This window comes from Elaeis guineensis, chromosome 5 (assembly GCF_000442705.2).
Source record: "Elaeis guineensis isolate ETL-2024a chromosome 5, EG11, whole genome shotgun sequence".
Lineage (NCBI taxonomy): Eukaryota > Viridiplantae > Streptophyta > Magnoliopsida > Arecales > Arecaceae > Elaeis > Elaeis guineensis.
The window spans coordinates 13,685,967-13,698,147 of record NC_025997.2 but is presented as its reverse complement, the minus strand read 5'-3'; the positions used below and the strand labels follow the sequence as shown (position 1 = coordinate 13,698,147).

Sequence of the window (12,181 nt, the reverse complement as noted above, 5' to 3'; positions counted from 1 at the left end):
TCCACATATAAGCTATCAAAAAGTTATCTCCCCCAAGAAAATACAAGCAACAATGAAATAACTATTATACCAATCTCTAGGGTTGAAAATAAAACTTCCAGCATTTTTTTGAAGATTTGTATGAAAAGAAGGCCTAACTTGGTTGGGTCGAGACTATGTCAAACATGACAAAAACCCCACCTGGTTTTCTTTTGGTTCACAATTTATAACAGTCAATGGACCAGCCCGGTCAGGTTGGGTCACATCAACCATGAACCAAAGCCAACCCATTACATTCAGGCCTGGACGAAGTTGATTCTAGATTCAGTGCTGATTCAAGATTAAAAAGTGCCATATTCATTGTATATCTAAAAGGAAAACTAATAATGACATAGATCACAAGTAGAAAGTTTTTTTTTTTTTAAAAAGGTGTTAATACAGATTTCTACTACCAACTTTGTGGACAAGAACATTGCTAAACCTAACGGATAAATAGCATATATATATATATATATATATATATATATATATCCAATGTACAAATCTAAATATGGAACAGGAGGAATGAAAGAGGGGTTAGGGATTCTAAAATCATATATTTTGGATTAAGTTAGATTGGATTGGATCCAACAAGGCCAGGTCAAAAAATGTTTTAGACCTGATCAGCATGTGGGCCAGGTCAGCAGGAAAACATATGCCCCATACCTGACCCAACTTTTCAAGCAAGTCATCTTTCTGACTTGGTCCTAACCCACGAATCTATATATTTGTGTTGAATCAGGACTAACTAGGTTGACATAGTGTCCGGTCACGGCTTGATCCAACCTATTTCAGCCCTACAGAGAACTTTATACAGTGGCTCTCCCATAGCAAATGAATTTCCCATCTACGATTGAAGAATGCTCTCATAATGACTTCATATAAGCCAACTAGAATTTTGGCATTGATTGTTCTTCTCAACACCTCTCATGATGCACCGTCATCTACAAGATCATGAATTTTACAATATCATATTTATCTGATAAAGCATCTGGGGTTTAGATTAAATTTAGAGTTAAATATTTTAGTTTTTAGAGGATTATTTTTTTTGTTATTTTGTTGTTCTACAATTTCGTAGAATCAATGTTCCTAAAGGATTGAATTTAGGTGTAACGGGCTTAACAGCAAGCCTCAGAGTGACTTATGGATCCCTGTATAAAATTGAGCCTTGTATATGGTTACTTTTGTGGTGTTAGTTTCTATTATAAGTTATAGTGAAGCCGCAACATATCCAAGTCACTTGTCACCAAAATACGGCCCAACTCAAGAATGAAATGGAATCAGGAGGACTATAGCAAATCCACAACTTAGCCAAGTCATATAGAGAAGACCACCTATTATAGTGGAGCCCCACTCAAAAAATGAAAGAAGTCAGGACTTTGGCTTCCCTTGCTCATCCTAAGACCATGAGGGATGTGATCAATGTTCAGAATCCCCAATGAGAAAAGAAAAGAAGGAAGAGAGAGAAAAGAAAAATGGATTGACCATCCCTGCTGGTGATGGCCCTGTCTTTCATTTTCTAGGATATGTCAAGGTATATACATATGTATGTATGTATTATATATGCACAAATACATAGATGTATATAAAAGAAAAAACATACATAAAGCATGGTAGGCTATAAAAATAACATAGTCCATACTTTATATGGTGGTACTAAATTTTACAAGCACATCAGTAGTCGCTATTTCTAGACCATAACCCTCTCCCTCATTTTTGGAGGTCAAGGAAACATCTAGAATGTATCTAGAATTTATCCAAAGTGTCTTTCCAATTTTGAAAAAACAGGATATTTAACCAAGTATTAGATGTGTATCCGAGAAGTATCCAATGAATACCGATATCCAACAAGGATATAACATAGACATGACATACGATTTGAAGTACTCATGCTTCCTAGCTCATTTTTCTGGTCATTCACCGATCCCAACTTCTAAAACTGGAAACAAAATCAAATAACAATCCTAGAGCTTAGGACTTATCTTACACTAGTGCACTCGAGGACGATAAAGAAGAGAAGGCATGGGAGATCCATTTTGCTTCTTCAGGATTGTTTATACATGGCTTAAGCAACTGTATCTAAGGATTTATTCTTCACAAGACATCTGTTCACATCACACATATTAAACTGGTAAAGTTCAATATTTGTTGATGTTTAAATAAAATTGAATAATTGATATAATTTTGAAACCTATAATATAGTAAAATTTGATCCTTCAAATCTTTTGTGCATCATTTAAGATAGGCAACCCTCATATTTTGGAAAACAAATTGCCTATCTTGATGTCATGCAGCAGCAATTAATGTTACATAATAACCAAGCGATATATGCCTTTCATAAATTTGCACTTTTTAGAGATAAAAAAAAAAAAAAACACAATCAAAAGGAAATGCAAGAATGCATTTAATCTTCAATTGCCACTAATACATTGTTGTACGCAAACACATGCATCTTATATATCCTTTAATCTACGATACAGAACCTTAGTGTTACCTGCACACGGGACACAGTTGTCAAATGTCCAAGTTTGCTAAAGTATCCAACATGGCAATGTAAAAAAAATGTGGATACAAGGACATGGTGACATGAAAAAGACCAGTAGGATTAAAAATATATTATATATATATATATATATATCCCAATAGTCCTAAATTAGAAAAAGAAAACAAAAATACTAAATTAACTTAACCTCAAGGAATAATTTGAAAAATCTATTGAGCCCTTGTTCACGGTTTTTTGGCCGATGTGCCACATGCTTAGATGCTAGGCCCCATATTAACTTGGAAACATCACCATTATGGAAGGAATTCTCTTTAAGTCCCAGAACATCACTTAAGAGCAGTAGTACCCCTCCATTAACCTCCTGTGACAAAAAGAGCTAGGAGAAGAAAAGAAGAATGCTCTTGCCACTCAAAGGTGTGGAGGATGGCCTAAAAGTGTGATGGCGATGAGAAAGGTATACTCTGTTCACTCTTCTCTCTCTTATCTTTTTATTATTTTATGTTTCCTTTTTCCCTCTGTTCACTGCTCTTCCCTCATCTCACTTCTTTATCCATTTTAGGTTTTTCTTTTATTCTTTTCCATTCCATGGCTTCATCATGGATGAATGAAAGATGACAAGCACAACCTTGTTGTCTATGAGAATGAGGAGATGTGCTTGATTGTAGTCCTTGAGATAAGGTACTCAGATGAGGCGTGGGCTCGGGAAAGATGCATATCTGCAACATGTCATGCTGTATCTGGCATGTCATATCATGTCGCCATGGGACATGGGAAAACCCAGACAATGTCCGTGTCTAGGTAACATTGCAAAACCCATAGCAATGCATAGGGAAATTTTCTTTATGTATCTAATTTGCCATGATCATAGATAGCATATTATGTCACCATGGGACACGAGAAAACCCAAAAAATGTCCGTGTCTGGGTAACATTGCAAAACCCATAGCAATGCAAAGGGAAATTTTGTTTGTGTATCTAATTTGCCATGATCATAGATAGCATATTGTTATCCATCAAAGCAGCATTGATGAATTCTGTTTATCAATTAAACAAATTCATGGGCTTCTTTTCATATGGTTCTTTGGTTTATCTGTGCTTTGAGATGAGCAAATCTTCCTATATCAAAAGTTATAATCTTCCCCTCTTCATTGAGACTCATTCCAATTTGGGAGATCTTCTGAAGGTTGTCCCTTGACTTCATGAGCCAAAATTGTGATCACTAAAATAAACCCCTCAATTACCAATTGGTCATGTAGGGGTTTCATGGCAAGTCCCTTGCTTGCCTAAATTTGCGTACCACGAACTTGGCACCAATCTCTAAGGTTGCCACTAAGTCATGTTCGGTAGCAAAATTTGCTTGATCTATTAGGACCATGGTTTATCGAACTGCCCCGAACCAGATAGTTTGAGGTGTGCCAAATTATACCGGCAGCTAACCAGTGCAGTTCGGACGTCCGATTTAGAATGCCAGTGAAGACAGAGTGAGGAAGAAGGAAAGAGAGGAAGAAAGAGAAGTGGAAAGGAAAGAAAAAGGTCAACGATGGCCCGCGAGGCCATTGGAGGGCCGCTGTGCCTTCGGGTCTCCACAGTCCTCCACAAAATGCAAGAAAAGAGTGATAGAGAGAGGGGAAGGAAGGGGAGATGAGAGAGAAGAAGGAGGCGAGGAGGCTGTCGAAGGACTGTTGAGTGGCTATCGGATAGCCAAAACATCCCCATGGCTGCTGCTGTTCGAAACAAGGGCTTTGCTGCTGTTCGAAACATGATCAGATTTTTTAAAAAAATCAAATACATAGTGAAGCCAGCAATGGATTTGCCAGCTTAACTCCTATTTCAAATCCGCAGTGGCCACTGAAGCATTTTGAGTCATCTAGCAGCCTTCTCACCGTCTTCCCCTCCCTTCCCCTCTCTCTCTTCTCATTCTCTCACGAAAGACTGCAGAGCCCGAAGACCTTGACGGCCCTCTGGTGGCCACCATCAGCGTCTCCGCTGACCGCCCTTTCCTTTCCTCCCTCTCTTTTCCTCCCCCTTCTCTCTTTCTCTCTCTTTTCCATCCCAATTCATCTTCCATTTCCGTGTCATTTCGGGCTTGATACGGTTCCGATACAAGGACGTACCGACTTGTCCCATCGGTCGATCGGCACGGAGTCCGATTCCAAGTCGGTGATCCTTGATTAGGACTTTTCAACTTTGAACCATGCTCCATAGTTGGCCAAATTTTTTATATGAAAAGACAGTTTAGGATGATAATGATGAAGTAAAAACAATAACAATTTAAAAGGAAAGGTTGTAAAAGCATTTATAGTTTACCAGGGCCCATCAATCACCCATATTTGTTTATATCACTCTAGAGTACAAGCAGAAGTGTCCATCCAAGCAAATTTCCAAAGGGGACAAAGAAAATTGTAAGACCAAAAACATGGGCAAGAATGCTTGGCTTCTTTTGCGGAAACAAAATCTATACTAGTTTCTTCTCAATAAATAGTGAATCTTAATAGAACCAAGAGATCTAAAATTTTGCATCTCGAAGGCAAGGGTATCTGAAACATGAGTTCACATTATATAATTATTGAATCCATGTGATGGTCATTGCAAGATTGTCATTGATCTAAATTCAAACTTGACTTTATCCGAAATACCAATCGATAGCAAGTAAATTAATATTTTTCAAAAAATATTAATAATAAAAACAAGTGATGTTTTACATTTATGCTCCTAAGATGTATCATTACAAATAACCCCTATTTGCCTATTGACTGCTTTCCACATGGGCCCTTCCAACACCCCAACGTTGGTCAAGATAGCTCTGCATAATTCTTCTTCTACTACTCGTAAAGGAGCCTTTTTTCTGCCTGGAGGGTTTTTTTTTTCAAAAAATAATGTCTCAACCAGACAAGTTTGTATATTTTATCCAATTCTTCTAGTTATGCCTTATGCTCTTTACCTTTATATTCCTATATGCAATGATGGAGATGGAGTACTTGGAATCAGTTGAATTATCAAACTATGGAACCAACTGCTTTCGCACCAAGGGAACAAGATCGAGAGCAATGATTTCTTGAAACTTAGGAAGATATCTTGAGAAAAGGTTTTTTGCACCACTGTTCCATGTATATACTCCAGCTTATTCAAAGAATCCCAATGGTCTAAGTTCATCGACTATTTGGGAAAAAGGAGGAAAATCACTTTGATCTCTTGTTTCAGAGAAATAAGTGGCTCACTAGAAATGGAAAGAAGCATTTTCTATTTGATCTCTAAGTCCTCATATAACACTTCTTCCAATCGGATCACTTCTAGGAATGACATAATGCTCATCCATGTTCCACACGACCAAGGAAGCATCATTTTTTAATCTAATGAAACCTGGAAGAGATTCTTTCTCAAGGAACAAAAAGCCTACAAGAAAGACAGACTCCTTTTCAAATTGTCCCACAGTGTTGAAAGCTTCTCGAGATTATAAATCTTTCATTTTCTTTTTTCATTAGAAGGAGCTTGCGCATGTTCAGCTGCACCACTTGTTCATAGTATGAAAGGTTCTTAATGTTAATTAAGTTCTTGGTTCCTTGATTGATTAACCCACAATCATGTGGGCTCGCGACATAAGTTGGTTTTTGTGAACTACCCAAATAGCAATAAAGTAAGATGGGAAACCATGTTTTTTGGGCTATTTTACCCCCTCTTCTGGTGGTTTATGAAAGATTGCTTGCTCGGCGCAATACCTCATCGATGTTCATTGCTGTAATTCAAGCTGCACTCCACTGGCAACCTCAAAATCCTACATAGTTGAGTCGTAAACTAGTTTATGGAATGCGCTAGTCACGACCATTTGTATATGTAAAGGGAATCAACTATGTCCCTATATCGGTGGCTGGGAATATTACCAATATTAGTGATATTGCATGCACATCACTTAATGAATCTCGTGTCGCCTAGTCCTCCTCTCTGATCATTTCTTTCGAAGTTAATATAGTAAAGAATGACCTATGAAGACAAGCATTGCTCTTTTTCAAACTATCCCTAAGTCTCTTAGCAACCTCTTAAACACACAGGATGATGATACCTGAGTAGGACCACCAACTTGACCATAAGCAAGGGTATGGTAGGCCATGATTGTTACTGACTTAGTTGTCTGACCAAGAACTAATTCAAATTTTGGTGATTCCAAATATGTTTGGATGAATTATGGAGGCTTGAAAAGGAATTGTAGGATGATATTGATATTGTCAAGAAAGAGTAAGACTTTGAAACAATTTCATTTCATTTTGGTTGGTTTTTGGAGCTATAAATAAACATAAAGGAAAGGAGAAAGGGAACAAGCATGGGGTCAAATAGGTCAAATAGAAGCATCCTCACAAGCAGCCAAAGATAGGCAAGAAAAAAAATTCCTCCAGGAACGATGAGCTCCAGATAAGGAACAAAATTAAAATTTTGCGACAAAGGCAACAAAAACCTGCGAGCCAGCCTTATCCATCACCCTCTTATTTATCAACCAGCCCTAGCTACTTAAATCTAAGTCTTTCTGTAAAACCAAACCCTCCATAAGCCCTTTCTTTTTTCCTTCATGGAAGTAGGCTTATTCTGCCTTAAAAGCTTGTGTTCTTGTTCCTATCGCCCCTTTCTTAAATAGAAATCGACATCTTCTTATCTTCAGTAGTTCAGCCTTTAATTAAAGAATCTTCCTTGCCTAGCTAGCATTAGGTTATGATTTAAGGAGAAGGGAAACAGCTTTGCTTCCATACCAAATTAACCCCAGCCAGCCAAGGTTGGGTAGATAATGCTTTTCCTTTTCCCCATCAAAAAATCTCGAAGAACCCACTTCCATTTGTAATATCTTCCCCAAGAATCTTTCCATATTCTAGCACTTCTTTAATGACCCAAAATGGTCATATCAAGTGTAACTATCTAAACATAATCATCCGTGGACTTTTGAAATGCAATATTCCCCTCATAATAACACTAAGAGTGTATATTAGAGGTGGCAATTAGATCAGGTCAGGTCGAATACTAGTCAGGTTGGATCAAGTCGAGTCAAAAATTCGTCAACCAAAATCTGACCAGTTTATTAAATAAGCAACTCAACCTAACCCACATAACTTGTTTAATAAATAGGTCAACTCAGGTTAAATAGGCTAAATAGGTTTAGGTGGATTTTAATGGATTAAATAGATTTAAATGGGTTAAACAAGTTAAGCGGGTCAAGTTAAACAAGACAGAAAATAAGTTAAGCAAGTTTTAAATAGGTTAAACAAATCTTAAATGGGTTAAATGGGTTGGGTTATGATCCAATCCAATTATTAAATGGGTCAAAATGGGTTAAATGGGTCGAAGATCTCAACCTGAACCTAACCTATTTAATAAATAAGTTCAAATAAGTTGAACCTATTTATGATGGAAACCTACTTATGTCAAATCCCAAACCTGCTTAAAATAGGCTGTTTGCAGATCAAGTTGATATTGCCACCCCAAGTGGATATTGCATCATTTTTTGTGACTAAAGCAAATAAAGGGTGAATGATGTAGACATCTTAGCTGGTATATATTGATTTGATGGACCAAACCTGAAAGGATAAGACATCAAGCTGATTGTGCCAGACCTTGCCAGGTTTTGACTCCACCGAGCTAAAATTGACATAACTCTCTCATCCGGAGTCATAATTGCTTATAAGACGCCAATTCAAAAAGCTCTTTTCGTGGCTCTACGAGTCTAACCGCTTCATCGTCATGCTCGATTTCGGAGATCAAATTCTATCTTTGTCAAATCAACGGGAATCGAGAGGATCCTGAACGACTTGGAAGTCTTAATCTTTTTCCTATTTTGTATTGGGAATAAATCTGAAATATTTCAGTCGCTTAGGCATCAAGTTAGGATGCAAAATGCCTAAGGTGCTGTTTGGTATATCATCAGTGATATGATCATTGGGGTAATGTGAGCATTGGGGGTGATATGCAAATACCAAGGTGATGTATGATCACTGTATTTAGTATATCACTTAAATATCACTAGGAATAGAACTTCACTGTATTTGGTATATCACCAAGTAATGATGGTGATAATATATAAAATACCATAAATAGCCTTATACATTAGTATGTAATAATTACTACACAATTTGATTAAACATTTTTTTCATTCATAACTTCTCAAAAAACATATAGTAGTAGTAGTAATATTTATTATTATGATTATAAGATATCTATTTTTTCTTTAGACTATTAAAATGATATATAATAATATTATATATAATCGGCTTGGCTAGGCTTAGTCAATTTTGACCATCAATATCAAAGGTGTCATTGAAGATGAAAGGTCTAAAAAAAGAAAGAGATGAAAAGAATTTTTCTTCTCTCTCCAACTTATTGACTAGGGACATTTTTATCTCAAAATAACTTTAGCACATCATCAATACCCAATGATGTGCTATCACCTGGCGTATGTGTGGTGATAGCATCACTGCATATATGTGTGGTGATAGCATCACTGCATAGATGCAAATAGTGATAGCATCACTGAATATGCAATGATGCTATCACTAAATTTATCACTGGATCCTTCATCACTAGATGGGATTTTATAATATCAAACAAAGTGATCACATCACCTAACTCGCATCACTGGGATGATGTGAAATATCATCTCCTACCAAACAGTATCTAAGTTGTTTGGTTGTTTGTGAAATTACTTATAGAAAACAGAATCCAAGTGAATACATTTCCATCCAAACCTGATTAGATTAACTTAATATTTATTTTATAGATCTATTAAATACGTCGGTCAAACCAAGTCCAGCATATTCTAGACAAAGGCAGAACAAAGACGTATAAATTGGTTATTTAATCATATCATGAACATATTAAGCAAGAAAGTAACAATAAAACAAGTAGACTATATTTGCAATCCATTCTGTATAAGGCTTGATTGATAATCATACATACATTGATCAACTAGATGATCAGCAACATGTAAGTTATTAGTAAAAGGAAATGATAAAATTAAACTCAACGAAGCTTGAGAAAAATAATAGTACATTAACTTCAAGCATGTTTTCCTTTGATGTAGGGTACTTAGTAACATACTAACATGCATCCAACAACATACAAAATGGATCATAATTTTCAATCCAAGCATAATCCAAATAACTTAGGTTCAAACTGAATTGGACTATGGGTCAAGTTTGGGTCCAAGTATTGAATGGATCCACAAATAAAAATTTAGAAACAATAAGAGAAAGGTAATGAGACATCAACAAGAAGTGACATGAGGAGCCGATAGATGTTGGTGGAAGACATAAAGATTCGTCGTTATATTTCATGGAAAATTAAAAGAATGAAAATATACAAAAATACATGTCTAACAAACATTGAGTAAATCATCATTTCTAAGCTCAGTCTGGGTTGGTGGGGTACACTTTTTACTGAACCTAGACCCAACCCAATATTTTTGATGGGCTTATCTTTAGACCCATACCCAAACCAAAAGTCTATAGGTTTGGGTCGACTTCGAGATCAGTGTGGGTAGGTTCCACGTCAACAAGTAGGAGTGACAGCCCTATTTCCCCTAGGTGCAAGTTCAAGTGGCCCTTCTAAATAATAAGTTTATTTAGCCTCATAATTGACTTAACCTACAGGATATTGATCCTATTTAGGATCAATGCCATATGACTGGCATTTTCAAAATTCACAGGCAACATCAAAGGCTTGTGCATGGACATTTCTTATGGTATTTAAAACTAGTGCATCCATAAAGCTAGATTTTTAGACAACTAATTATAATAATAGCTAGTATATAAAATAAATAGAGTTAAGCATGTGCTGAGCTTACAGCTCAAAATTGGGCTTATCAAAGCAATAAAGTGACTCACTATTCACTAACCACTACAATAGTTTAGGGTTGGTTTATGTTTTTTCCCCAACTTTCTAATAATGATATATTCCTTGACTAGATTTAGCAACCTAGTTATTAAATTCCTAACACAAATTGCAGCATTTCCTTTGAAAGCGTGATCAACCATTAATGCTAATAGGTTATAGTCCTAGTTCTTCATACTACCATATCCTTATAATTTAAGTCTTAGTACATAATGATTCAAGTGGTATGGACTAAGGTTTTAAATCCCATGGGATGGAGGTATTCTGATATCCCTATGGAATAGGACACATCGCTGCCCCATGCCATCCTGGCAGTAGTCCAGATCATGCATCCCGATAAATATCTTCTTCTCTCTCGTCTTCTTCTTTTCTTTTCTTTCTTTCCTTATTTTTTTTCCTTCCTTTTCTTTCTGTTTCTTCTACCTTCCTTTTTTTTTCCTTTCCTTCTTCTTTTTCTTATCCCTTACATTCTTTCTTTTTATTCCTTTTTCTTCTTTCTTTTCCTTTCTTCCTTCTTTTCTTCCTTTTTTTTTTCTTATTCCTTTATTTCTTTCTTTTATTTTCTTCTTCTTCTTTCCTTTTACCTTTTTCTTTCTTCATCTTCCTTTCTTCCTTTTTCTTCTTTCTTTTCTCTCACATGGATGGGTTTCAGAGTTCCAACCCCATTCTAGTCCCGTTTTGTCATAAAAATGGGCCAGAACAGTCGGGACACTCCCATTCCGTCGGGACGTAAAACCTTAGCGTAGATAGTGCCAAATAATAAAGAAAAAATAGAAAAAATTTAGAATATCTAGAATCACTCAATTGTCGTCCACCCAAATCCCCCCCTAAAAGTTGAGGCAAAACCAAATATAGAATTGTGATCATTTTGAACCTCTCGTCCACTTATCAATAGTAATGCTTCCTCATTCCTTCAACTTCCATAAAATTACTTATGGAAGAACAAGTATTAATAAAAGCCAACTTATGGTCGATTAAATTCACTGTAGTTTTAACCTGAACTATACCAACTTGACCATTCCACTAGTTGGCAACTCACGTGAGCAGTATGTTTCACAGGTCCGTAAGATTTAGGAAGAGATTGTAAAAAAATAATTTGTACATGCCATCTGTGAATTATACAAAATAATTCTTTATTTCGTAATTTCCTGCACATACAACTTGAAGCATCAGGCATTATTAAGTTAAAACACACAGAACACATTTAGAAGCCTTGACCAAGCTCTTTTTTATAATTTTAAGAGTAGTGGCACTAAAGCAAGGCAACAACACATGTACAAATATAGGCATGACTGGTTTCAATTCTTTTTTTTCTGAGAGAGAAAACAGTTTCAATTTACAATTGCTAAAGAATGACAAGGTTATTTTCTTCTCAAATTTATGATGATTTATTAATGTTTATCATATTTTCATGAAGCAGTTTCAACAGGCATACACAAAACCTAGGATATAGCATCATCTTGAGCCATTATTTCCAAATCCAAATCCAACTTACTAATCAAGAAAGATAAGGAGCCTTAGATTAGCTGAGTGGCATCCCTTTCCACCCAGGAGAACTCGAGTTGTGTTGATGGCAACCCCACCGTACTTCTCCAATCCCCATCCAACCAACAACACAGACACAACCACCACCAACAACAAAAACAGCAATAAAGAATTGCTATCCGCGGTAGCACGCGATCGAAGCCAGAAGCAATAATCTTAAGGCTTTGGATATCATGTGAATATCCATATAAGTTCTAAAACATTAGAGGAAAAAAAAAAAAACTTAGCGTCCGATCTGGCAAAAGATTTTGAT

The 12,181-nt window shown here is 36.2% G+C and overlaps 1 protein-coding gene across 1 annotated transcript; it reads left to right on the top strand.

The window, feature by feature from the left end:
- Positions 1–5,396: 5,396 nt before the first annotated feature.
- LOC105044933 (putative ATP synthase protein YMF19) lies at positions 5,397–5,869 on the top strand. Its single transcript, XM_010923037.4, is given in 2 exon segments — positions 5,397–5,460; positions 5,463–5,869. Coding segments are annotated over 2 exon segments (471 nt in total).
- The last annotated feature ends 6,312 nt before the right edge of the window (positions 5,870–12,181 follow it).